At 48.3% G+C, this 22,379-nt stretch overlaps 1 protein-coding gene across 2 annotated transcripts in view; it reads right to left on the bottom strand.

Moving 5' to 3' along the window:
* Nucleotides 1-563: 563 nt before the first annotated feature.
* Nucleotides 564-22,379, bottom strand: part of GFOD1 (Gfo/Idh/MocA-like oxidoreductase domain containing 1) — a 115,532-nt gene continuing 93,716 nt past the window's right edge. For both annotated transcript variants that reach the window (XM_070405711.1, XM_070405712.1), the window contains exon 2: nt 564-2,660. In XM_070405711.1, the coding sequence (XP_070261812.1) occupies nt 1,741-2,660 (920 nt within the window). In that variant the 3' untranslated portion in view covers nt 564-1,740. The remainder of the gene's footprint in view (nt 2,661-22,379) is intronic.

Raw genomic sequence — 22,379 nt, 5'->3', positions numbered from 1 at the left:
TAAGTTCCCTTCTAGCTCTACTGCCAGGCATAGGAAGAGAAGCCTGAGCCTCAGTTGTGAGCTGTGAACAAGTCCTAGTTTCTACATCCAACCTTGACAAATGCCTTGATGGGATGAAGGACTAAGAAAAGATAAAAGGGTAATTCTGTTTTCAAAATGTATTTGACTTGGCCTTGCTTTCAAGACTTGTCCTGAGTTTTTAAGAGCGATTTCAGTGACATTGGGTGGCAGTGAGCACTGACAAGCCCATATGTGTGTGTGTCAGGTTGTTCCCTTTTGGCTGCCTGTTCTGAGCCTGCAGTTCGCCATCTCCAGTGAAAGCTCTGTAAGCAGAGGGTGACAAGAGAGACAAGAGACCAAGGAGTAGAAGAATATGTTTTTTCCAACATCAGCTTCTCGATCCTACATGGAGATACACCTGAGAGGCCTCTAAACCCCATTTTAGAAACATTGAAACTTATGTTCCTTGTTGTCCTTTTGTTCAACACCTATTACATTTGGGAGGGTGGGCAGGTGGGGGGGGGGGGGGGCGGTACCAGAATCATGAAAACAAAGGTCAAAGCTAGAGAAAAGAGCCTTTACTTCTTTTTAGGGGAAGTGGATTATATCTGAGTGGAACTGAAGACTTGCCTTTTACATCCAGCCACAGAGCTGCGTGAAACTCCTAAAAGCCCTTCCCTGGCTTGTAGGAGGCATGGGTGTTGGAACACAAATCCAGGGCTGGCTCCTTTCCCTTCTCGGGGGAACCCCCAGTGCAACACTGGGGCACGCAGCTGCCCCACCTCTTGAGGGCAGCTATAAGCTTGCAGTCAGGCCCAAACCTCCTCCTGTCTCCTTGGCCTTAACTGGGGAGCCAGGTGAAAGGACAACCTCGATACTTCAGCATGGAATCCCTCTTACACTCAACTCTCCACCAGAAGTAGTGTTATAAGATGGCTTCTTGCAGTTTTTTAATTGCTGACGAGTTCAAAGGGATATGCTATTCTCTGCCCCGTCTGTTTCCATGCAGAATATGTTCTTGCTCTCTCATTTTGACTTAAAGAAGCCCTGTCTCTGCTGGCATTCCCAGCACTCCCTTACCCCACCTCAGGCCAAGTGAAGGGCAGCGGGCCAATTGGGAAGACACTCCCTCCTGCTTCCTATGAGGAAGACCAATCAATCAAGAAAGCTGTACACTTTGTTTCCAAGTACTTTTGCCTCCAGACACTTAAAGTGGCTTCCTGGAATTTGAACTTTCTCAGTAGCCCATTGCACCCCCACCTTTCCCCAGGCCAACAGGCTTGTGTGGACATGGGAGGATGTGCCTTCTCCTGCGAGATTTTTTGTGGGGGGCAGAATAGGGAGGCCACACCAACTGAGCTTGACCTCACCGGAGCATTTGGCTTGCAAAGGAGGCCAAGGTATGGGGAGTGGATGAGGTGAAGGGGAAAGGCATCCCTCCTTGCTCCTCACAGTAAAGGGCAGCAGAGGCAGCTAAATCTCCTCCCTCTCATGCAAGTGCCCAGCAGGGATGATCTCAGGAAAGGCAGGCCCTCTGAACACTCCCGGGCTATTTACTCAGCATCCTGACAGTCTTGTTTGGGCCCCTCACCTGGGCTGCAGTTCACCTTCTCAGATACCACCTATTCCCACTGTCCCTCCACCTCCCCATCCCCACGCTCCTGGACGCTACCTCTCTCCCACACCTTTCCCTCTGGGCCCCACACAGAAGGACTAAGTCCCCTAGGTTCCCAGTCTGCGCTAACAGTACAAGGACATCCTGCTCCGGCGCATGGCCTCGCTGATCAGGTAGGCGGGGCTCAGCTCCGGCTCCTCCGTCATGACTGCAATGTTCTGCCACTCGCCCGTCTGGCTGGACCTCTTGATGGTGTCTACCACGCACAGGGCGTACAGGCAGTCGTCGAAGGTGGCAGCCATGGTGAGCGGCCGGCCATCCCACGTGCGCCGGTCGTCCTGGTCCTGGAAGGCCTGGCGCACGGCCTGCATCATCTTGATGGTGCCCCGCAGGTAGGGCGAGGGGATGTCGCTGAAGGCCTTCTCCGGCAGCAGGGAGTTGCGGACAGGTGTGGAGTCCTGCAGCAGCAGCTCCTGCTCCGGGGCGCTATTGCGCTGCCCGTACAGGTCCGTGCCCACCGCCAGCAGGCGCCCGGCAGAACCCACCACGGTCACATCCTGCTTGAACTCTCCGGGCACGTTGAAGTTCAGGGTGACGGTGCAGCACACCCCGCCCTCCAGCACCATCTGGAAGGTGCAGAAGTCATCGCTGGTGATCTGGCGGATGCCCTTGATGTGGTCGGTCTGCTTCACGAAGGTCTTGAGCAGCCCGTGGACCTTGAGGGCCTTCTGGCCAGTGAGGAAGGTGAGCAGGTCGATGATGTAGGTGCCCACCGAGTGCAGGCCGCCTCCGCCCATCAGGTCGTCGCAGCTCCAGTTGTACTTCTTGCCCAGCAGGCTGCCGCTGTGCACCTGCACCTCGCACACCAGCAGCTCGCCCACGTAGCCCTCCTCGATGAGCTGCTTCATGCGCACGAAGGCCGGCAGGAAGCGCAGCACGTTGCCCATGATGCTCATGAGCTTGGGGTAGTAGTGGGCGGCCGACATCATGCGGAAGGCGTCCAGCGGCGTGGCCGTGCGGTCGCAGATGACATTCTTGCCTATGCCTGCGGGCGGGAGGAAAAACAGCGGATCAGGGCGCTGGATGCGGAGGGAGCAGAGAGTGGTAGGGGGTGCTATGCTCCCAACTGTTAATTCTTAGAATGGGAACCAGAGCGAATCAGATATCCTTATTACAATTAAATATTTTATAACACCTTTTTTATGCAAAAACAATATATTCTATATATTTCAATATTTTATATACAATTATTAAATAGCTAAGTTGATTTACTTAATTTTAGTATAAACCATCAGCAATGATTTAAATATTGATTTATTGAAACATTTTAAATAGCCTATATTTTGTTTAAATATAAAATACCTCATTTAATATTTTATGTTTATACAAATATGTTACTTATAAAGTATATTTAAAATATTTAAATATAGAACATGAGTTCTATTAAATTATGCAATATAATATTTTTACAAATATGAAATATGTATCATTACAATTATCTTACATAGGAAATGCTTTAAGTTTTATTTTATAAAATGCATTATTAAGAATATCATATGGAGAGAAAAGAATAGGTCTCTATCTGGACAAAACCAGAATACATAAGCTTAAATCAAGGCCAAGGTCATTCTGATTAGGTATGAGGAAGAATTTCTTAATGATATCCTTCAAAGGCCTAAGCTTTTAGCTGCCTCCCCCACAACCACCAACAAAGGATTATATTTTGAGTGTTACCTTGCTTGTTTACTGTGCATTATGGGTTAGGGCTGGCAGCGGTCACAGATGTGCTAGTTGAATGTTTTCTGCCTCCTTATGGGAAGAACAGATACTATCTGCGGGTGGGCAGTGACCAGTTCCTCCCTGACTGCCATCTGTCTCACAGTGAGGTTCAGTGCTTTTGGCCAAAGGAGCTGAGGCCCAATAAGAATTAGGCTTATGTGATGACTTGAATGAGTGCATAAATTGCAGGTGGACGCAAGCCCTTGAGGAGAATGGGTTCTGGGTGTAGAGAAAACAAAGGGCTAGAGGGAAGGAGAGTGACAGGGAAGGAGAAAGGGACTCATTCTGCAGAAGCCAAGAGTCAAGGAAGAAAAACAACTCAGCCGAACCTGGAGGAACAGCCAGCTGGAACTCCGAATAACACAACAACAATAACAGAATTATACAAATTTTGTTAGCAAGCCAGGAAGCTAGGTAAAAAGACTTAGGGAGCCCAGCCAGCATGGCTCAGTGGTTGAGCGTCAACCTATGAACCAGGAGGACACAGTTCAATTCCCGGTCAGCACACATGCCGGGGTTGTAGACTCGATCCCCAGTGTGGGGCATACAGAAGGCAGCCGATCAATGATTCTCTCTCATCACTGATGCTTCTCTTTCTCTCCCCCTCTCCCTCTCCCTTCCCTCTGAAATCAGTAAAAACACATTTTTAAAAAATTACTTGGGGAGCTTCTGAGTCAAAGCATGTGGCTACCCGTGGTAGGGCCCTGTTGTCCAGTCATACTCTGCACATAGACCCTCTAATGGGGACCCGGGCACTCTTAACACAGACACGGGAGATACCGCAGGGCTGTGGGATGATGAGACACACACACCCATGCCTGTCCCGACTGTGGGCACCCGACTTGGCAAAATCCATGAAATCTCACCACAAGGTGAGCTGAGCTGGGGTTCTGTGGACACCTGGACAAGGCCACAGCCTGGAACATGGCTCTCTCTTCCCATTGGAAGAACTAGTCCAACAACAGACATGGTCAGAACAGAGTGCAGAAAATAAATACACTCAGTGGCTATGAATTTCCATGTGCACATCTCATTCTGGCCCTGAGTGGAAGGCCTGGAGCCTGCACAGTGACATCTCCTTATTAGGAAAGCTGGTGGCTTCCTGATGACCATGAGTGAGCAAAAAGAAGCACTTTTAACTTTCGGCAACCAGGCTCCAGCAGAGGGATGAGGAAGCACTGGTTTAGCAACCAGAAATGCCATGCACCTGCATAACCTAACGTTCCAATAATATGATCCTGTAGGCATTAGGCTCATGTAACACCAGCTCATGTGGGCAGGAGCAGATTTACATGTAAGTGCATTGGTAGGCCACTGCAGGGACAGGTGACAAATGCTGCCCAAATCTGCCTCATACCAGTTGGGTACAGGCTGTGCTGTGGCCTCTCCTATATCCTACCTCAAGGTCCCCAAAACCAGGACCCCTGACTGCCATCTATCTGCTAGTTACGCTCAATAGGTCAAATTAATGGCACATGAAAAAAAGTTTATCTTATTTCTGTTATAAAAACTATAAAATAGTAAAAGAAAAAATTAATTGGGAAATTTAACTCATGCCCCCCCACCCCCCGCCCCCGCAAACGATCATTGGATGGTTAATTCTTTGCAGCTCTCTAGATGAAAAGATTCTGATGAAAGTTAGACTCCCTCTCCAGAAAATGCAATATGAACATACATGCAGACCTCTGCTCCATTCTGAACTCAGGCATGGCTCCCCCACGGTTCTGAGATACAGGCATCTCTTCCTTTAGGCTACTTATGTATACTGTGGGCTCACACTGCACAGTAAGTTCCTCAAGAACAACGGTGGGGTCTTCCACTGAGCCCACAGCACCTAGAGGCAAGGCGTGCGTTTTGCAGGAATCCAGTGATGCTTGGCCCCACCTCTCTGCCCACAGTCTTTTGCAACATCCATACTTTATAGATAGGTCTCAGCAACACCTTAACATACAGTATCATCAAAAGTCAAAAGAGAATCCATCATAAAGAAATAATCCAAAATGTAAGCACAGCTTCTTGCCAGAGATGCTTCTCATGCATTATTTATTAAAGTAAAAAGCCGGGAACAATGCAAATGCCCAACGCTAGAAGAAGGGGTAAGTACACTGTAGTACAGCCATACAATGGAATATTGTGCAGCCACTGAAGATAATGCTTATAAAGACTTTTTAATGGCAGGCAAGATGATTATGATGTAATGTTAAGTGAAAAGGGTTCCATTCATAGACATACTATGATCTCAACTCTCTCTTATAAAGACAAAAGGAAAAAACCTCGATGGGGCTATCTCAAAATGTTTACAATGATTAATTCATTAGTAAGATTATGATAGATTTTTATTTTCTTCACTACATTTTTCTACATTTTCTAAGTGTCTACTTTTATGGTCAGAAAAAAAAACCAATTTTTCTTTTGTAAGCCCAAAAGAGACAAGCAGACCTTTGAAGGGCAGAGCTCGTGGAAAGGCAGGAGGGCCCTCCACAGCTCGGATGGGCAGGCACATCCCAGAGCTAACAGACCTGTCCCTACACCTGTGCCCAGCGAGCTGGTGAAAATGCCACAGACCCTGAACTTGGACTGTTCCAGAGGCTCAGACTTTGTGGCCAGGTCTTCTGCTCCAATTCCTCAGGACCTCTTCATGATCCTGGTGAAAGCTATGGTCTCTTTCCAGAAGATGCATCGCAAACATACCTACAAAACTTTGCCCAAATCCCAAGCCCATGCACAACCCTCCCCCAGTTTCTGAGGAACAGGAATCTCCATCGAAAAGTGTTGGATCACTTCCTGAAACCTTTATGACATATTGTTAAAAATAGGATAATGCTTCTAGTTTTAAAAGGAATCCAAAATGCAGAGCTAGCAGACCCTTCACAGATGTCTAAAACAAAGATCGCTTTCTCTCTGTTCTGGACAGTCTACCTCAACCCTACCTCTTGGTGAGACATCTGCAAAGCCCACTCTGGAACTCCAAGATCCTTAGGTTCTCTTTCCCAGCCTTTTCCCACCCAAATATGCCCTATCAAAATCCCAAGGTTCTCAGTGGCTTAACGGGAATCCAGGGCTTAGACTAAAGTAATGTAATTCTATTTTTGTCATTGTTTGCTTGTTTTGTTTTATTTTAGCTTTATTGAGGTATAATTGACATAAAATTGTAAGACATTAAAAACGTACATCATGGTGACCTGATATTCATATATATTGTGAAAGGATTCCCACAATCTACTTAATTAACACTTCCATCACCCTTCATAGTTAACTTTTGTGTGCATGTGAGAACATTTAAGTTCTACCCTCTTAGCCAATTTCAATTATACAATACAGCGTTATCAACTACAATCACCATGTTTTTACCACCTCAGACCTTATTCATCTGATAGCTGAAAGTTTATACTTAAAGGAATACAATTTTATTTTATTTTATTTTATTTTTTTTAAATATATTTTATTGATTTTTTACAGAGAGGAAGGGAGAGAGATAGATAGTTAGAAACATCGATGAGAGAGAAACATCGACCAGCTGCCTCCTGCACATCTCCCACGGGGGATGTGCCCGCAACCCACGTACATGCCCTTGACCGGAATCGAACCCGGGACCCTTCAGTCCGCAGGTCGACGCTCTATCCACTGAGCCAAACCGGTTTTGGCAAGGAATACAATTTTAATTGTAGGCTTCCAGTCATCAGACACTGTGTGTATGCAGGTGAGTGTGTGTGCAGGTGTGTGTATGCAGGTGTGTGTGTGTATGCAGGTGTGTATGTGTGTGCAGGTGTGTGTGTGCAGGTGTGTATGCAGGTGTGTGTATGCATGTGTATATGCAAATGTGTGTATGCAGGTGTGTGTGTGTGTGTTCAGGTATGTGTATGCAGGTGTGGGTGTATGCAAATGTGTGTGTATGTATGCAGGTGTGTGTGGGTGCATTAGTGCCATGCAGAGCATTTCCTTTACCCCTAAAATCACATGCAAGGTAACAGGAACTTGCATTGTCCAGGCAGAGGATAGACACAGCCCACAAGCCTGGGTGTGTTAGATGCTACTGCACATACACTGAATTTCTCCCAAAGAAAGCAGATAGATAATACCTGCCTTCAAGTTGCCTCTGTCAGCCTGAGCTTTGGGTTTAGCGCTCTAGAAAGTTCAAGTCTTTGTTGTCTTCCTGATTTTCGTGTGTCTTACCACATTGCCTTTCTTCCCAACCCCAAGAAAGTGCTGGAATGGGCTCCATAGAGAAAAGCACTCCCTGTCCATTTTGCCCTGGAAAGGAAATAGTAAGGGCAAAATCTTGTACTCCCCGCTAAGCACATGGGTGTGCCCCCTCATACCCATGTGAAGGTAAATATATTCCACCCCAGACACAGAAAGCGGAGGGCTCAGTTTCTCAGGGAGACAGTCAGGGACAGGCAGAGCCCTTCATGAGCCTGCCTCTAACCCGGCCCAGGCTGATTCCTAATGGGAAGCCAGGAAGGAAAATACAGCCCTGGTCTCCGCTCCGCATCCCCTGCGAGGAGAGCTGTGCTTTCGCACTTGAGAGCCACGTTTACAGCCCTGCATTCATGTACCTTTCAGAGTATCATGCAAAGCACGCGCCCCTTAGGTTTGGCTTCAGATTCCCTGTGGTAAGATGCCGTGTCTTTCTAAGGCAAAAAGTAAAAAACTCTGGGACCTCAGACAGTCTTACAGAAAATCATGCCGTGGAGAATCAGGCCAAGGACGTGAACCATATGGACTCAATTTTACTCCAAATAAACAAGCAGTACAAAGGAAAGCAGGGGGAAAAATACTAAACGCTTGAGAAAAAGTGGTTTGTGTTTTGCCAAGCCCCAACATTTCCCGAGCAGTTGGAGTTTCAGCAAAGCCCGCTGGTGCTCACGATGATGTGAAGAGACAGAGGGAGCTTTCTGAGCACTTGGGGCTCTGGCGGAAGGCAGCAACCCTGCTGCTTCCCTCGCAAAGTGCGAGCCATCACCCCATCAAGCGGCACTCAGCTCACTCCACCGAGGGGGCTGTCCCTGACCCCAGAAAGGGATGTCTTAGAATCTCGCCACATTGTCAAGGTTGCACAGTGGGACTGTGGGTGTGGCAGAGACCGTATTGCACTGGCCTGCACATTCTGGGGAAGTCTTCCCAGCCCACATCCACAGAGACCATTACCCTTTTGCATGAGAACAGAATGCTGGGTCTTCCCGGGGAAGAGGGGGGGTGTCCTTTGGGCTGGAACCAACTTTATTTTTCAAGATGAGTACCCCTCACCAGCAAATAAAGTCAGAGGTCCCTGCCTGTACACTGGTGGAACTGCAAATCTTCTCACCTATGTCCTGGGGAGAAAATGAGCTGAATGGGAAATTCTGGAGGGTCAAAGTGCAGTGTGCAAGGCAGAATGCCTGCTCTTTGTCAGAAGCGTTCAAATTAAATAATTTCAGAGGGAGCTTTCCTGCGCTCCTGAGATCCCTCGGGAAATGGAAACGTGGCTTCCTGCAAAGGCCGCTGAGTGTGCTCTCTGTAACAGAGTCCAAATACCCACAGCCCCTGTGGGGAGTTAGTGCTATTGGAAGGCCATTCCAACCAGTAGACTCCAAAGCCCCCCTCAAACAGCTGCTCCCCTCACACCCTCCAGGCTCAGGGTCTCCAAGCTGTGGCCAAGCATCCATCTGTATCTTTTCCAGAGACCAGGCACTGCTCCATCCAAATAGATCCCTCCAGGAGCCGGGACACGGGGCTTGCCATGGACACCTCTAGGGAAAGACATGCTCCCTGCTGCCCTTCCCTGTCCTTGATCAGACAGGTTACCCCTGGGTACCTGGAGTATGGCTGCTACTGGGCACCGAGGCCAGAGCCCATCCTTAGCATAACCAGCCTGGAACTTCAAAGCATCCCTCCCTGCCACACACTTGCAATGACACACTCCCTTATCTAATCAATGGTGGGAATCTAGAAGGCCAATGCTACTTCCCACCAGTTCTTCTGGATTATTCCACTTGTGTTGACAGTCCTTTACCTTCTGAAAGCCAAAATGGATGCTGGTCTGCAGGCGGGCTTGTAGCCCGTCCTGGCAGATTGGCAGAGCCCTCAAGAAGTGCCATCAGATACGGCTTCCTAAGTTTTCCTCCCATTCACAGAAGGGAGGGAAGGCTTTCTCTGCAATCCAAGCAGGGAACGCATTATCTCCATTTATATTCCATTCCTTCCACATTTCTGTGCTGGCCACTGGACCAAAAAATGAGTAAGGAAGATGAATAGGAGCTCACAGTCTAGTAGAGGAAATGAGTGATTATGAGAGTTAATAAATTACAGGAGCTAATAGATTATGAGACCTAATAGAGGTATGGGCAATGAGTGTATACAGGAAAGGCTCCCTACTGATTTGGGCATGGTAGAAAGCTTTGCGGGAGAGGTGACATTTGAGCAGGGTTCTGAAGTATGTGTAAGAGTTTACCTGTTCCTTCAGAAGCTTCGGATCCCATTTAAAAAATAGTGTTTACCCCGGGACCTGACAAACTGCTAAACTTGGACTTTTTACAAAAATTGCACGTCTATTTTCTGATACTCAATTTTCTGAGGGTGAGGTTCATTTGAGTCTTAAAAGACTCTATGATTCAAAGCAGAGCAAGCAGAATTGGAGTTTAGAGTGAAGAAAGAGCTGAGTATCTGAACAGACAAGGCTATTTATAACAGCTCCTTAGCTGCACCTGAGATGCAGGGCGTTTGGTCGGTTTCACTCACTCACTGCACCACTCCACTTAGTTGGGGTCTCTCTCTTCCTTTATCCCTCCACGCCCCATCTGCATCTCCTCCCTTCCCCGCAACACACATGTTTTCCTTACGCTTAGAAAGTGCAAGAGGAGTGGCAGCATCAGTAGGGTGACGTGTGTAAACCCACTCTGTGCCCTCTGGGTCTCCTTCCATATACACTGGGAGGGAAGCCCCTGTGGAGAAATCCCTCACCCTAGTCCCCTGAGATTTCCTGATGAACAACTTCCCAACTCAAACCATGAATGTGACCTCTTCACAATAACAAGGACATAACTTAAAACAGCAACAAACATTTTTTTGAAAACTTTACTTTGTGCCAGAAGACACTGCGTATTTTACATGCACTTCCATTTCTTATGATACACAACCCCATGAGGCAGGTACAAATATTATCCCCAACTCACAGATGTGGAAACTGAGCCTCTGAGCGGGTAAGCAACTCGCCCACAATTAGACAACTCAGTGAGTCGTGCAGCTGGGATCGCACCCATGTTTCCAGAGCAAGCCTGGCCTTAACGTCTGCACTCCTACTGCCTTCTGGCCACCCTGGTCCTGAGACTGGTTAGGCTATTCTTCGTACCCACATCTAAATTGTATACACCACCGAGAGACGACAATCACTTCCCTGGTATCTGCTACCATCCTTGCCGGCTACATGAACCTGTGCACACGTGCAGGGCCTGCCCCACAAGGCCCCACAAGGCCCCACAGGCGGGCTCTGAGGAGAGCTGTGTAAGGAACTGTGGGGAGCTTCAGAAATGGGGGCACTGGGGGTGGGGATGCCTAATGCTCAGCTGCCGACAGCCAGAAGTCTCAGAGGAGCCTGATTAAGTTTCCATTCTCCTTTCAAACCTGAGATGGAAATGGGTCGGGGTGACCCATATTCGGCTCCTTTCGTCAAAGCCCCTGATGCCAGCTCTGAAAGAGGGGACAACCACAGAAAGGAAGCCAGCGCCACTGGTCTGGATGGGACTTGATACTGAACTGAGTTAGACATTCGAGTGCTTTCTACAGCCAACCTGCCCTTAAAGGCCCACACCTCTCCCACCAAGCCTTTCCAGGGGTTTCCCCTGCTACTCAAGCCTGTGGTCTCAGCCCTCAGAAATCCATCAGGAGTTAAATGTTCTCAGATGGTTTCATGCACCTTAGTATCATCTAGTCATGGAGCCCATAACAACCGTAACAGGGACAGTAATCCGGAAACATTTTTCATTGTTTATTTCCTCATTGGTAGATCCCACACATTTCTACCACTATGGCTTCCGTTTGTTGAGAATGAGAATTTGATGTTGGAAAGTCACTAGTCAGCTCCTCCCAGCCTGGGCATTCCCCAGGAGAGAAAAGAAAGGCTCGCCACATCTAGCCCAGGGAGACCATGAATAGGGGATTGGAAGCAGCAGGTAGGCATGTGGGAGCCAGAGACCTACCAGACTAGAGGCCAACTTCCCAGGTAGGTGGTCTGAGGCAGCCCTACCCTGCCTGTAGGTGGCACATCGAAACCCGAGTGTAAGGGGCAGGGAGGTGGTGAGTCCATGGGAGAACAGAGGCCCGGGGATGGATGCACTCACTACAGTGCTCAGGGACTTGGGGACAGCAAAAAACAGCCAGGACTGTGGGCCTCATCACTTGAGTCTGGCTACATTCGTCCCAAATAGCTAAGTGACACCGTAGAGTCCTTATTTTGGGGAGTGGCCTGAAATAATCCCTCTCGAGCCTGCACCCCCATTCCACACCTGGGGGAGCCAGGATTCAGAGGACACCACCTGGACCCAGGGAACATAGCCAGTCACATAAGCCACAATTTCCCCATTGGAGCAGCCACCTTCTGCAGTGGAGGGGTGCAAAGGGCAGAATGCTGAACAGCTGGGCCACCAGAGTCATCTAAAAGAGACGGGGCTACCCAAAGAGAATGTAGATGACTGGGTTGGGTGTGATTACCAGGTCGGACTATAATTCCATTCCCCACCTACCCACCTAAAGATGGGGGCCTAGAATGGTGATCAGATTGGCTGGAGAGAAATGTAAAAATCTGTCCTTTCTCTTCCTAAGTGGAGTGTGAATTCTCATCACACATCCAAAAAGGTGGGAGCCTTGTTATCTCCCAAAGCCCCCACATAGTCCCTGACAAAACCTCAGCACCTAACTGTCGATTGCAAGTCAACTTTTGGGATAAACACCACCCTCGCTGTGCATAGAGTATATAGAGTATGAAAGACAATGGGATTTAAACTACGCAACTTCTCAAAAAAAAAAAAAAAAGGTAGGAAACTCTCCATTCAAGAGGGGATATGCTTCCCCTGAAGGGGTCACAGTATACTGACATAGCAGATGTGTGTTTTTTAAGTCAGGATACTTCACACAGTCTAAGTTTTGGCCTCTTAAAAAATGGGGAGATTCAGAAACATTGGGTTTCTTCCCCCAAAGCCTCCACATGACAACTATGGGTTGAAGTTGAATAGTGACACATGCATCTCCAGTCCCCACCAGTCCCTATTGTCTGGCTGTATCAGTTTCTAATGCTGCCATAACAACTAGCACAAACGTAGGAGCTTAACACAACACCGCCTATTATCTCTGAGTTTTCTAGATCAGAAGTTCAGTGGGCTCTGCTGGGTGTCTGCTTAGGGTTTCACGATGCCACTCTGGGAAAGAATGTGCTTCTAAGTTCACAATGTTGGTGGCTGAATTCAGGGCCCTGGGGCTGATGGCCTGAGGTCCCCTCTGGCTGTCTAGCTTCTGGGGGCACCTGCATTCCTCATGTGCCATTCCATCTCCAGGCCAGCAGCAGCATGTGGAAGTCAGTCTTTCTCGGGCTTGGATCTTTCTGACTTCCTATTTTGCCACCAGCTAGAGAGAACTCTATCTTTAAAGGGCTCTGTGATTAAATTAGGCCAGAGGTCCTCAAACTATGGCCCGCAGGCCACATGCAAATACAAATATTGTATTTGTTCCCGTTTTGTTTTTTTTACTTCAAAATAAGATATGTGCAGTGTGCATAGGAATTTGTTCATAGTTTTTTTTTTAAACTATAGTCTGTCCCTCCAACGGTCTGAGGGACAGTGAACTGGCCCCCTGTTTAAAAAGTTTGAGGACCCCTGGATTAGGCCCACCCAGGTCATCTCCCTTTTGCCATATAACTAATCAATGGAGTGATATGGGGGTGGGGGGTGGGGGGGGAGGGTAGTGAAGGTTATCTTAAAATGATCCCAGCCCAGTCCACTCATTTGGGCATGTGCTTTAGAAAGCCCACCAGGAGGAATATTCTCAAGCATCCTGCCAATAAAATGCCTCAGACATGTGTGGACATTCCTTTTAAACCTCCCCTTGTTCCTATGTTCTTTCAGTAGCTTTTACTCCATTAGAAAGAAAGAATCAGTGAGGCAGTCTAGACTTTTAAAAACCTATTAATAGTCTCCTTGTTACCACAGAGATTGTGTCCCCAGTTCAGGGCTCCCTGTAGGCCCTGGTAATAGGAACAGGGTGGGGCAGGGCGGGAGCCTCTGTCTCCAGGGACACAAACAGTGCACCAGGAAGGGCTGAAGCCAATGTATCCACCAGGTGCCGCCAGGGCTTTCTATGTGCTCAGCACCATTCTCCCCATTTGTCCAGATTAGGACGCTGAGGCCAAGAGAGGCTATGATTGCCAAGATTGTAGAGATGTGGCAGGTCCTGCTGCAAGTTTAGGTCTGTGATCCCAAAGCCCCACATTTTCCATTTTCCATCTAGGGAATTGCTACAAGTGGAAGGGAGGGAGCACGATTCAATGACTGAGCTCAGCACTACCAGGCACGTTATTAAAAGAAGCCTCAAACCATTTGGGCCCACTGGCCCCCAACCCTGAGTTGAGAAGTGACTGGGGGTAGAAAGCAGGGAGGGCAGGCTAGTTAGTGCTTGAAGGAGGAAGAGTTGATGGGAAGTGGGTGGGAAGAGCCTCAGGTGGGAGAACCAGAGTGGCTGTTGTCCTTGGAAGGCAGGTGTCCAGTTGCCCCACAGCTATGGCTACAGACCAAGAGCAACTGAAAGAATATTATCAGGAAGGAGAGTGGCTGGGGAAATGGCCACTGTGGGGTCTGGGTTCCCACAGATGAACAAAGGAAGTCCTGCACCGATGGGCTCCAGCCTTCTGCACGCACATCTGCAGGCCCCACAAACGGAACGGGCGACACTTCACCTCCAGCAAGCAGTGTGCCAGCAGAGAAGCACTGCGGGGCCACCCCTAGACCCCTTCCCCCGTGCTGCCCAGGAGAGCAGATTCTTGGAAGAATAAACACCTTGGTGTGACCAAAACCTGCCCAGGAAAGGAAAGCAGCCCAATGCTCCATGCTTCCTCACAAGGAAACAATGAAGCTCCCTGCACCCTCAGCCAGAAGCAGATGGAAAAATCAGCTGTGAGACCATCTTCAATCTGAAAGCAAAAGCGCAGGGCTCTTGCTGATGAGCCAGACAACAGCAAGAAACCACAGGCAGCAGGCAGCCAGGCCCAGGGCTCCTGCCTGATCAGGGTCATTATTAACAAGCCACTTCCCAAGCACTTTCATGTACATCATCTCCACAACTTAGACCAAGTCTGCGATAAGGCTTGGGAGTGGTGGGAAGGTGGTGATGGTGAGAAACAGAGATATAACCTAGAATTAGTTGTTTGTGTGGGCTTGGGGGCGTGTAATGGAGACTGATAATTTTCCGGGGCTATGCAACACCTGAATCTCCTGGTTCTATGTGGGAAACTCCCTATTGTGTGAATTTCGGTGAGAGGAAGAGCTTGTTCCCACTGTGGAAGCCACACCAGGGGCTTGCTTTCCCAGCAGCCTTTGCAGAGAAGGCCTGGGCACACATCTGGGTTTGGCCAACCAGGGATACCATCTGGGCCTGGTACACAAGGAAGAAGGAAGGTGGAGAACCCAGTCTGGCAGTGGGGACAGCAACACCCAATTTCCCAGGGCTGGGGTGTGGGGATGCCAACAATGGCACCTACAGTCCACTGTCAGCACCATCGCAAGCAAAGGGGTCTGTTTACGTCAGCTGGGTTTCCTGGTGAGACATGGACTGTGATTCCAGCTGCTAAACCTTCCTTTATTCCTCTTGTTTTCCAAGTCGACTTCCCCAGCCTGCCTAACATCTCGTGATGAACTAATGTCCTTTCAAAAACTTTCATTCTGCTAAAATCAACCAGGTAGTTTCTGTTGTTGGCCATTCAAATGCTTCTCTAGGACAAGAGGTCTACAAGCTCTGGACCCTTTCTGAAAAGACTGATTCAGGCACTGAGAACCGCTGAGTGCCTTTTCATAAAGCAGCCCACGGTCCAGCAGCATTCACTGGAAAGGGAAGTGGGAGGAAGTTGGGGGAAGTGGATTGAAGTTCCGATTCCGGCACTGGGAACTGTGTGACCCACGCCATCTGACGTGGAGGAAGCTTTCATCACGTATCTATACAATCGGAGTAACACCTTCAAAGGCTGCTTTGAGGATGAAATGACATATAGCCACTGTCCTGACAAATGAAACGTGCTCAGAAGTGTCTGCAGAAGTCAGTAACAATCCAATTAAAACCTGCTCACTTCAGCTCTCAGGGCTACAGAGTTCAAAACAAGTGGAGGGCCAGGGAGGGAAGAGCAAAGCAGCATGGTGAATGGGCAAGGTATCAAGACTTGAAATCGAAATGGGGTCTACTAGTAAGTCTGGCTTTGCCACTGATTCAATGTGCAAAATCCATCTGTGAAACAAAGCTGATCCTTGACCCTGCCCACTATAAAGACTACTGAGGGGATGAAATGAGTAGAAAGTCTGCCGGATGGCATAAGCCTATTAGAAGAATAAAGTCATTGTGAGATGCAACAGCAAAGAAGATAAACAAACAAACCTAAAAAGCCAAACCTACCGCAGTGCTGTCTCGTGAATGAAAACAACACGCAGAGCCTGCAGGTGCAGGTCGGGGTGCCCAGGCACGACACCACACACCCAGGCAGGGACTTCTGCTGGCACTATTGGTTGCACAGAGTGGCAACAGAGAGGCCAGGCTGGGCAAATGTGAGGCAAAGGCGGTCTGGGGCCGTTAGCTGAGCACTGTATCAGCTGCTCCTAGTAAACACCTGAAGCTCAGCTGGTGATGAGACTGCAAATCAGAACCTCTTTCCTGAGAACCAACCTCACCCTTGGTTACAGCTGATCTTTTGACAGATCTGTGCTACCATCATCACTAGATTGAAGATCCTGCCACAGAGCTCAGAACCTCAGGAATGGGCAAGATGTGGGAGGTGACGGGGCAGGGGAGCTGTGTGAGCTGGAGGGGGAGCTTACAAAGCACCTAACAGAGTCTGGAAGCCAGGGATTCTTCCCTCCTCTAGCCTTCTCTCTTAAAGGCACAGTGCTCAGTTTTTCGTTTTGGGACCAGATGACAACAGCCTGTCCTCAACAAGGTGAAGGCCTCAGGGCTGAAAAGCTGAAGAACTGCTCACTGCTGGGTGCAGAGGAGTCGTACTGCCCCAGGCTATGGCTAAGATGAAATGTGAGACTTGAAGTTTTTTGTTTGTTTGTTTGTTGGGGGGACAACAATTTGCAAACTCTTTTTCAAGGAAGAAACCTAGTTGATAGGAACTCCCAGAAAACTGGACACAGTGGGTCTGCTGCTGCCCCAGCAACACCAGTTGAAAGCCCATGGCCTGCTTGATGAGGCCAGGCAGCAGCAGCCCCATTTCACAGATGAGGAAATGGGCTAGGGGTCATTTCCTCACGTGCTGGGAGGCCCCGAGAAAGCCAGGAGACTGGCGCACAGGTGGTGGAAGCGCTGAAGGCACCAGGTCCTGGGGAAAGCGCCATGGCAGGGCTGTGCTGACTCCCCGCCCATCCTGAGGGTGCTCCTGCAGGGAAGGCACTGTCCGGGACTCCCAGGAGAGGGCTCTGCCTGGGTCCAGCGCTGGAACAAATCCGGCCTGGGGCTCCTGAACACCTGGTCACTCAGGGGACTTGCACAGGACTCCGGCAGAGCCTGCAGGGAGATGTCCAGATGTCTCTGACTCAGCAGGTGCCCAGATACAGACGGACAAGGACGAGAACCAGGCGTGGTTTGCTCTGTTCCACAGTGGGGAGGGTGCTGGGCACCTGGGCTGTGTGACTGGTCTCCACCCTCAGTGAGCAGCCCTTCCTTCAGCCTTTCAGGCCCACACAGCAGAGAGGCTGGCCTCTGCGGAGGGGCCTCGCTGTAGCTTGTCCCTTTCCCTTGGCAGGGTGCCACCTTGCACCTTACCCTCACCCTCCTGGAATTAACACCTCTTCCTGAGGAAAGCTCGTCGTGCTCCAGCACACTGACGTCTAAATGCCCACCCAGGAGAGAGAGAGTGGAACTAACACTACTGATCGAAACACCTGGTCAAGTGCAGTTACACATTCGAATCCTCCCAAGATCCTGGGAGGTCCCTGTCATTCTTATGTCATAAGCCATGAGGTCAAACCCACAAGAGTCCTGCCCCATTCAAACCCACATATTCTGGCTCCCTGTATCTGTGGCTCATCTTGAACTCAATGTTGCCATTCTAAACGCAGCTTGACAGGCAATAAACACGGTTGCAAAGGGATCAAGTTGCAATCACAGATGTTCATGTAACCTTTGATTTGTTCCACAATCACTTATCAAGGGACCACTTGAGAAGAAATGGGATCTTGTATTCTCCACTACTGGTTTCCTTGCGTTAGAACCTGGGTTCCCAGCTGAATGCCTGGGCACCTGAGGCATTCGAGGTCCCACAGGGAACTCACAGGGCACTGCAGTTATTTTATATTTTGGTGGAAATGCAGTGGTATTTAGCATCTATGGGCACTCCAGGAGCTACTAGCTGGAGAAAGTTCAGTTTCAATATTGGATTATACTACACTAGAGGCCTGGTGCATGAAAATTCATGCACTGGGGGCGGGGCGGGGGGTCCTCAGCCCGGCCTGCGCTCTCTCGCAGTCCGGGAGCCCTTAGGGGATGTCGGACTGATGGCTTAGGCCCACTTCCCCCGGGGAGCAGACCTAAGCCACAGTCTGGCCTTCCTCTGCAGGAGGCGACCAACAGGCCGATCAGGGGACGACGCCAGCCCGAGAGTGCCCAGCCCCACCTCCCCCAATCACCGTCCCCTCCCTCTGCCCGTTGGCACCTGCCTTGGCTGGCCTGGTGCCGCCCACTCGCCGGCCCCACTCCCCGCCGATGGTCCTTCTGCCGTCCAGTCGATTTGCATATTAGGCTTTTATTATGTAGGATTCCGTTCAATAACATCTTATCTCTGTGAAGCTTGATTTTTGGCAGTTGCTTGTGATAAAAACAAAACAAACTGAATAAGTACCAGATAGAAATCAAGGTGGAATAGGAAATAAGGCTGGCTGTTCTCCATATGATTCCAAGGTCTGAGAAGCTGGGCAGTGCCCAACAGGCACACATATCCCATTATAACTCATCCTGGTTATTGAAGAAGGAAACACACATATTTATATTCTGTCAGTTTATGTGTTTTCTCAAGCATCTGCTGTGTTGTTAGGACCTAACTACTTACTACTTCCTAAATGGAATTGCTAGCTCTTTCTTCTGGTCAGGAGCACCATGAGAAAATTACTGAGACTAACTGCACTGTGAGAATATTTGGGAATCTGTGCTCTGGAATATTCTGTGTACTCCTTTCCCTCATCCATAAATTACAAGTTCTTTAAAGGTAGGAGTCCCATTATACTGGTAAATACTTTGGTTTCCCCTTAACATAGTACTTGGTTTGCTATAGATGCTTTTTAGTACTTATTCCTTGTTTATAATAAAAGACTAAACCTGCCACGAGAAGCCCTGGCAGACCCACAGAGGTTCAGTGAGGTGTGAGTGACATGGGGACGACTCACACTGCAGCTCACAGGTCCCAGCTGGGGCCAGAGCTATATGGCACCTTCTTACCCCTAGAGAATGAATACACTTTTCTGGGCTCTCTGATGCCACCCAAAGATAACCGTCATGCCCCCAGAAAGGAGGATAATGCATGTATACAGTGTGATAACTGCCTGATGTTACCTGTTGACTCAGAAATGCATTGTTCTCTCCAGTGGTCTATGTGACTACCCACCATATGGTTTTACTATTAACCCTTTATAAAAAGAGACCCTCTTCTGGGAGGGGTGTGGATTCTTCCCGGCCGGCCACCACTGGGAGCAGCTGTCTTGCCTGTGTAGATACGTTCCTCCTATTAAAGTCTTACGAATTTGAATAAGGCTACACGTCAGTTCTTTAGAATTTATCCTGAATTTAGACTTTTGGGGCTTTCCCGCAACAGGTTTTGAATTCAAATGAGGATATAGAATTTAGGTATAAATCACTTCAAACTTCTCTAAAATTAGGAGATTTCTCTGACCATGATGAGATCCTGTTCTATTTAAGCTGAATCTATTCTCATGTCCTTGATCTCCATCATTCTTTCCAGGCTGACCCTACTTCCAGGGCTCTCAGCACACAGGGAAGGGTCAGAAATGGTGAGCAGCCTCAGAGTTCAAGTTCTATCTAGCCCCTGGGGATCCCCAGCTGGACATCTCCAGGAGTTACAGGCTGTTTCTGTGTCTGCTGACCAGGAGAGCATTAGATGAACTGGTTGCTTAGTAACAGCTGTACCCCACTGCCAGGGGAGAGCAGAGGAGGTATGTGTCAGTATGAGGCTGACATCTCAGGACCCACCCAGGCACCTGCTCCCATGTGGCTCCCGTTCTAATAAACTGTAGATTACATCGGCAACCCCCAAAAGCCATTGGAAACCATGTTCATGGAACTGTTTTTAAAGCTGGCAAGTGGTGATGGTGGGACTATTCTGTAAAGACCAAGAATTTTGCAACAAGGAATGGATGCACTCCTGCTTGGAGCTGGGGGTAGGAAGATAGGGATCCGGGGCCTAGAGAAAACTCCTATCCTGCATTTCTGCTGGGCCAGGAAAGGAAATAACAGAACGTTTTTCTGTTCTTTCAGTGCGTTACAATTAAGCAGTCATCAAGGTTTTATGAGTAGAACTGGCCAAATGGTTCTAATTAGCTCATTGAACCACTAAGTGCCTTTTGTATACAGGTTAATTTCTTCTGGGGAAGGGAGAGCCGAGGTGAGGATTACATTGAGTAGTATAGGTGAAGGCGGGTAAAGCACAGCCCCCAAACCCTCTTCAAGGGCGTAAAGCCTGAAGAACGGACTTGATGAAAGTTAAAGCACTCAGAGTAGAAAAACAATAAATAAAAAATTTAACAATAAATAGTAATGCACAAGAATAAAGTCACTAACTGTTCTCTCCTCAGTAACCTCTCTGTTCCACAGAAAAGGACTCAGGTCTTTGCAGCTCACCCCTCCCTTAGCTGTTTTCCTGCCCATTTCCCCTCCAACACCAGTTTATAAGGCTTCTTATCCTTATCTTATCCCTTATCTTAGGCCAGTGAGTGTGGGTAATTACCCTTACTTTCTCAAACAATAACTTTGGTGTGCATGGTCCTTTTTTCTCCTTTCTTTCCCAGACCCTGAACAATCATTACACCGAAACTCCCAGGGAGTCTGCAGTTCGCCCCCAAACCACTTCTTAAACACAGGCAAACACACACACTGCATTTGTGCTGGACACATGCCCAGCAAGTCAGCAGCTCTAGAGCCACGGCAGGGAAAGCTGCCTCAAGGGGTGCCCCTGGCCTGACTGCAGAGGAACCTCGTGCTCCTTGGGGGACACAGCTGTCCCCCACCATCCAAAGTCAGCAGAAGTGTCATTCCCCTGGCAGACCCCGCTCTCAGCGGCCACCACCCACTGCCCCACCACTGCCCCACCAGTGAGCACCCAAATACCCCCATTCTGCAGCTCTCTGTGGTTGCTTCCAGTGGCAGCATTCACCTCTACACAGACCTCTACTGGTATAGGTTGAGTATTCAGTGTATCTGGACATGAGGAAGGTGACAAGGATTGAGACTTTTTGTGACTCCTGTTCCTGCATTCCAGTCCCAGCTCTGCCACTACACACTTTCTCATCTGCGAAGTAAGGGGACTGGGCTCAAGCAGCACCTCCCAATGTGCTTCTGAGGATATGAAAGCACTTCACATGTTGGGGAGCACATGCTACTTACACTCCATCACATGCACAAGTTCCCCCAAACCTTCTGGGCTTCAGTTTATTTTTGGTTTGTATAAAATAGGAATAACAATAGTATCTACCTCAAAAGGTTGTTATGAGGATTAAATGAGGTAATGCATACACCCTATTTAGCACAGTGCATGGCATAGTAAGTATGTAATAAGTGCTAGTATTATTAATCAGATGGTGAAACCCTTTAGAACAACCAGGAACCATATCTACTTCTTGGTGTCCTACAATGGCCTAGCACCGTGGTCGGCAAACTGCGGCTCACGAGCCACATGCGGCTCTTTGGCCCCTTGAGTGTGGCTCTTCCTAAGCCTTAGGAGTACCCTAATTAAGTTAATAACAATGTACCTACCTATATAGTTTAAGTTTAAAAAATTTGGCTCTCAAAAGAAATTTCAATCGTTGTACTGTTGATATTTGGCTCTGTTGACTAATGAGTTTGCCGACCCACTGGCCTAGTACAATGTCCATTTTCAATAAATCTTTATTGCTTGAAATTTACCCAACAAGGGAAAGAGAAAAGAATCAGAGGAAGGAAAGTTAAAAGGATACTTAATTATGGTTTTCAAGGATATAAAGGGTCAATTTTACAAAGGACATAAATATTAGATTTTTTGTTTCCTTAAAGGCAGAAGATTAGACATGGACTTAAATTCCAGTAATCTTAGCTGGAACTTTCTGATGATGCCAAAGAAGTTATAGCAGAGAATGTTGGCACAGGTAGGGAAGCCAGACCAAGGACAGAGTCTGGTCGCAAAGCTCTACCACTTATTTGGATAAGTAATTTTACCTCTTTAAGTCTCAGTTTCTTTATCTATAAAATGGGATCATAACAGAATCAACTTCATTGGAGAGTTGTGAGAACCATGTTAGCACATGCCCTGTCCAATTGGAGCTGTGCAACTATATGCTCATTTGCATCTTTACAATTAGATTGGCTCCATAAAGACCATTGTTTGAGTTTCAAAATTTTTAAAATGTTGATTCAAAATAACTTGTGTTGAAGTTCCCTTATATGATGGCAAAAGGGACTTTGCATTTATGATCAAGTTAAAGATCTAGAGATGGGGAGATGATCGTGGTGGACCCGATGTAATCACAGGGTCCTTATAAAAAGGAGGCAGGAGATCAGCACG

Source organism: Myotis yumanensis, unplaced genomic scaffold (genome assembly GCF_028538775.1).
Source record: "Myotis yumanensis isolate MYYU_CA2020_CCGP unplaced genomic scaffold, mMyoYum1.0.hap1 SCAF_2, whole genome shotgun sequence".
Taxonomy (NCBI): domain Eukaryota; kingdom Metazoa; phylum Chordata; class Mammalia; order Chiroptera; family Vespertilionidae; genus Myotis; species Myotis yumanensis.
Note: the sequence above shows the minus strand (reverse complement) of the source record. Positions and strands in the feature narration are given on the sequence as shown.